We start from the raw sequence: 5,888 nt of genomic DNA on the forward strand, positions 1-5,888 counted from the left end.
GCTCAGATCTCTGTAAAAAAAAAAAAATTCATTGGCCCACAAATTGCTGGTAGAATTTGTAACAAAATGTATAAAATACTTTGGAACTAAATTCATCAGCTACAATATCCACGGGCTAATCCACTCTGCAAAGGACGTACTAGACCACGGTCCATATGATTCATTCGCCGCTTTTGTATTTGAAAATGCCCTAGGTGTGATGAAACGCTTGATAAGGGGTAAAAACAAGCCGTTAGAACAATACGTTCATCGTATGCTGGAAAAATCGTCCGTTACACTCCCAGTGGAGACTGAAAACAAAAAATGGGGTATAACAGATAGACCTTTTGAAAGTACACTCCATTCGAAGGGGCCAACAATGGGTTTGCATGGAGACCAATACAGTAAAATCAATTGGAAGGGTACAGTCCTATCCAAGAAGAAGGGAGAAAATACTGTGATATTGCGCGACAAATCAGTGATGGTAATCCAAAACTTTGTCGTCAATGACTCTGGAACGTTTGTTATTGGGCGGCGGTTCACAAGTACGGGTAACTTCTTTGAATTGTCAGTCAAATCTTCGAAACTAGACATCCTACGCGTTGAAAAATTAGCGAGACGGCCAATTTTGTTTTCCATCACAGACGTGAAATATAAATCTCTATTGTTGCCATATGGGGACGGAAAATTCGTCAACCTCTTGAAATTCGAGCTTGCGGAAATTAACAAGACAGACGCCATTTCACTAATAATGGTAAAAGTCGGTGCAACATTACTATTTGACAATTATTAACTATTAGAGAATCAACGTGTTACAACGAATACATATTTTCATCTATTAGATAGCAACCATTTATCCTTGAATGAAAACCTGTGAGTTATAGATAATGTGAAACACTACTCCGCTACACACAAAATCGGTTAAAAACTTTCCAGCATATATATATATGAAATATATATATATATATATATATATATATATATGAAATATGTAACGTGATCATTGACTTAGATTATGTGAGGACATTATATGTCCCTTGAGTGAAATTTCTTAGAATGAACGCGGTGACACCGAAGAGTTTAAAACGTAAGCTAAACGAGACTGAAGATAAATCCGAGCAGGCGGGAGAGAAGACACATTGTGTGGTGGAATATCTGGAAGAGGGTAACACTCACACTGTTCCGTTAAATTGGACAGAAGATTACGAAGGACAAACTTTTGGTTACTGGCCAAATAAGTACAAGAATGCCGAGCTACGAGCAGCGATCCGATCATGTGAGAAGCCAGACGTCAATAAGTGGGATTCTCATTTAATAAAAATCCATTACCGAGGTTAGTATATATTTATCGGAAGAACTCGCGGCCAGTACAATGGAATTGTTTCTGAATTTCACCGAAAATAGAGACTTGGCTGAAAAACATAATAACTCGCTATTGAATCAACAACTTCTTGTCGGCGGTTGTTGTACGTTATAAATTCAATTGTTAGCACCTTTATCTTTTAAATCTCCTTCAGAATTGATCCATCCAATCGTAAAAGAAAAGTCCCATCTTGTAATTATAAAATTTAGACATAAGTATCATATATTCTATGTGCTTTTACTTTTATTCTGTCTATATTTGATATCAGCAATCCAATATATTCCGAATTTTTTACAAGGAACCTTGGCGGATTGCCACAAACGAGAGAAAGCGCTCCTAGATCACGGTAGCAGTTTTGTATCCGAAGCCACCGAGAATCTCGAAGCGATGGAATCCACGGGAGCTGCTCATAAATCATCAAAGAAGAGTTCAGCGCTGACAGGTGAACAAAGATCCAAAGATCTGGTGAACGAGCTTTACAAGGAAGGCCACGCAGCTGATGTTCACGATCAAAGCCTGCTCGCACCTTCAACTAGTGGGCAGTCGGTCCGCTTACGTAAAAAATTGATTGAACCAAAAGACAGTGTACCCCAAAAGCGTGATAATGAACCGGATGATGAACTGAGAGAATTAGAACCTGGATTAACACCGAAGAAGAAGTGCAGAATTTGCTCAAATTTTTGCCTTGACTGCGCTGCCAAGGAAGAAGCTAACGGTGAGTCATGCACACTCTAACCATCATATAGTGTACAGAATTGTCAGGAAAAAAGTTGAGGAGGATCTGCAATGAATAGCTATTTTTTATATGTTTAACCGAGCTGGCTGACAGGTCTGGGCGCCACGTTTTTCATGTAAAGCGCGGGAGCAATATGGCGGCGCCCAGACCTGTGAACCAGCACAGACCTTGGAAGAAAATAATTCTCTGGAGATCATCCTCAACTCTTCTGTACTGGTTAATTTTTTTATACACTAATTGTTTGATCTTATTATGCAACGAGCACGGAAAATTCACGAAACTTTTCCGTGTTCATAATTTTTTTCACCCTCTTCTTCCCTTACTTTGTTTAGCATGCGAGACATATACCCTCACTCTAATCTTTATTTATACAAAGTTTGATTCTACGATTTTACAAATAGGGTCAACACTAATGAGTCAAGGAAGTAACACGAGTAAACATTCTAATAAACCAATTCCTGTAGTGTAATCTCACATTTTCATAACGTTTCTAAATAATTTGGGTATTAAAGTATTGTAGTCCAGTATCGAATATAACAGACGCCAAAACTACACCTAGAAAGCCGAATAGCGAGAATATTTCACAATAAAGCGGCGCGGGCGGCATTAAACGCCGATTATACTTTAGTGCATCAATGGCACATGCATGTCATTTCATTTAATCAATTTTTCCAGAACTTTATCAGCGAAAAGTACTGAGACTCCTTCGTAGAATTCTTGGATAATTGAGCATCGCTACGGACGGTCCCCCTGTTGCCGTCGAGCCTCTAAAATTAGGTGATTTCAAGTTACCACTCAAGACTCTGAAGGCTATTAGGAGACTGGAGGCTTCAATCACCGTTGAGATGGTCCAGAAATTGGTAAGCAGTCACAGCATAACGCTATTTCCTTCTACTCAAAAAACGCAGATTTGTCAATTTTTGGCGATCCAAATCGGAAAAGGGAAGTAAAAGAAGAAGTCGTATAAAATTTTCAAAGTACGAGGAAATGGATGAAAACATTTGGAAATTTACCTGGTTATCATTAGAATTATAAATTGAGAATCTGTAAATCTTCGGGCGATCCGTGGAATTACACTTTTTTATATGACGTGTTAGGGAAACAATTGTTGACGAAAATAACCATTTCTTTCCCACCTGAACATCTCACCTGTGAGTGTTGGAATATAATGACCACATTTCTTCTTCATTGTTAACAGAAAGGAAGGATGACGACTCTGGTTGGGAAAACGCCTTGGCACACCGCTTTGGCAGTAATGCGCATGGTCCTCACTGTTAAGGTTATGAAAAAGCTTAACTGGGATGGAACAAACAAAGGAAAAATTGGGTTTGTGAAAATCGCACCTACACTGGCTGAAGCTATTGAAAGTACGTATGTCGCTGGTGCTCTAGCCAAGTTCCGACCCGAATTTTTGGAACATATTCAAAATAATTGTTTGTACGTCGAATCGGTCAACCGCATTTACCTGTCTAGGAGGTTTTGGAACTACATTGTGAATGTTTTGATGAGAAGTATATCATCTAATCGCCATTTTCATATCAATTCTCAAAAAAATGCAAATTTTATTGATTTGTTGTCGGATATTTGTACACACCCGCGATACATCCATTCGGTTTCAAGTCTCCAGGAATGAACTGTCCCTGTTACATGTCCCCTACTTCAAAAGTTTCACTCAATTCTCAAATCTGTATTTATCTATTTATTTTATGTGCCAGCGAGGAAGCTTATTCATGTCACTACCCTTTTGTTATTTATCCACGGTGGGTAAATTTGGAGAAGATGAGCGGTTGTCCAATTCGTCACAGGATACTTAAGATTCAACGAAGGTGATGAAACTGATATTTGTTTGTAATTTTTCAATAGGTGGAGCAAAAGAAGCGGCTGTGACTCAGTTCAAGCCGACAGACATACGTGATAAACTAAGGCAAGTGCTCGTAAAAGCTAAAACATTGGAAGATACACCACTTCCAGTCGGCCAGGAGATAAATGAAGAAGACGACGATGTCGAAGACGTCGATCTAGCAGACATTGCAATTGACCCCGCCCAAATACGAAACCCCGTTCCCGTGATAGATAACCAACTTCCACCCCTCCGACAGAATTAAAATGTAAAATCCCTGCAGATTTTGTAATTACGAAGAGATCACATAAATCTCTTACTATACTGAACATTATAATTATGATAAACACAATTGCTTTCACCGTGCCCAGCGTTGGAATTGAAAATTATTGGTCCTTGTTTTGCAATGATGGAAAATACATTATTGAGACCAATTTTAATCTGTACTTCTCATAAATAATAGCTTCTTGTCCCCTTTTAAGCTATGAAGAGCCCAATTTTGATCAAAAATTATTATATGGTGAGACATGCACTAGATGCATGCATAATCATTCCATTCAATTGACAATAGGACGGAATTATTTGAGGTCAATACTTGGATGGCGCAGAGTTATAGAAAAAAACCACCAATTATACGTTATTCATAATCTAAATAAAAATTGTAATACATGAATTCCGATAGAATTGGAAATTTTTTTACAACATATAATACCAAAAATTATGCTATTCATGTATGAATGTCAACTTCTCAATCTGGAAGATCGTTGAAAAAACCGTATGAAGGCCTGGGTGGAGTGGCGTTACTTGAGAAAACGTAGATTCGTGTTTACGAAGTCAAAAGTGGTTCAATTGTCAAAAACTCAGTATAGCGCCCAACAGACAATGCAGAACTATGGTGCTAAACTGAGTTTTGGACAATTGAACCACTTTTGACTTCGTAAACACAAATCTACGTTTGCTCAAATAACACCACTCCATCCGGGCCTTAAGGCAATTTATTTTAAAAAAATGGTGGTAATTTATCAAATCAAAATTATAATTGTAATAATACGCAGATCCACCGATCTGGCGGCTTATTGTGGTTTGTGTTTTGTGTGCCACAACAGAACTGTTATGATGACATTCTCCTTGTTTTTAATCAATCTTCAGTCATCTTTTTTTTTCTTAGTATTCTGACACACAAAACACGAAGGGAAATTACCACCCATGCGTGGAAAAATTTAGTAGAAGTAGTTAATACATTGAAAATTAGGGGGCATCCCACAAATTACCAATTATGATTTGCTGACGATGAGAGTGGTATTTCGATCATAACTTTAAGTACATTCTTGCTAAAAATTCACTTCTCCAAAATCTGATAGCATTATTCAATTAAATCATTCCGTAAGATCGACGTCATTATTTTATTATATAATTTATATTGATATCAATTCCCGGTTGGTCTCAATGACCCAGTTCAAAAATATGGAGAATAGCATATTTGATCGTAAAAAAATTGAAATAACACAAGCAATTCATTTTTTTTTCTCTTTTAGCCCGATAAAAAATTCATGAAAAGTATTAGAAAAAAGGGCCTCAAACGTTGCCCTATTTTCACTGCTCCAACAGTAATAATTTATAATATATAGATATTATACATGTCCCGATTTAATATCATATAAGACCAAAAAGTCAAAACACAAAAAAATAAAACAAAATAGATTCCTGTGTTTTTATACTTACCTCTGTTTCTTAAGGTTTATTTAATATTATTGTTTTTAGCCGGATAGTGTAACCAACATTTTTCACAAATAAAACTATCCTGGATTTACAAATATATGATTTTCTTCATTCACATAATAAATATACCTCAATCGATATGACCCCATCAGCTTCGGCAGATTGCACTTTATTAGGTATTAGGATAAATACCTTTATAAGGTATTTATCGGACAATTTATATACGTTTTTAAAAAAAGATTCGGATATGT

The 5,888-nt window shown here is 36.9% G+C and overlaps 1 protein-coding gene across 1 annotated transcript; it reads left to right on the forward strand.

Annotated features, from left to right (window-relative positions):
- The first annotated feature begins 283 nt into the window (after positions 1–283).
- Positions 284–5,673, forward strand: LOC107047460. The gene is made up of 5 exons (XM_015270231.1): positions 284–1,312; positions 1,641–2,057; positions 2,754–2,938; positions 3,277–3,445; positions 3,942–5,673. The coding sequence occupies exons 1-3, from the start codon at positions 1,036–1,038 to the stop codon at positions 2,801–2,803; spliced, it is 744 nt and encodes a 247-aa protein (XP_015125717.1). The 5' UTR covers positions 284–1,035; the 3' UTR covers positions 2,804–2,938; positions 3,277–3,445; positions 3,942–5,673.
- Positions 5,674–5,888: the final 215 nt, after the last annotated feature.

Source organism: Diachasma alloeum, unplaced genomic scaffold (assembly GCF_001412515.2).
Source record: "Diachasma alloeum isolate Michigan unplaced genomic scaffold, Dall2.0 Dall_scaffold_58230, whole genome shotgun sequence".
NCBI classification, from domain to species: domain Eukaryota; kingdom Metazoa; phylum Arthropoda; class Insecta; order Hymenoptera; family Braconidae; genus Diachasma; species Diachasma alloeum.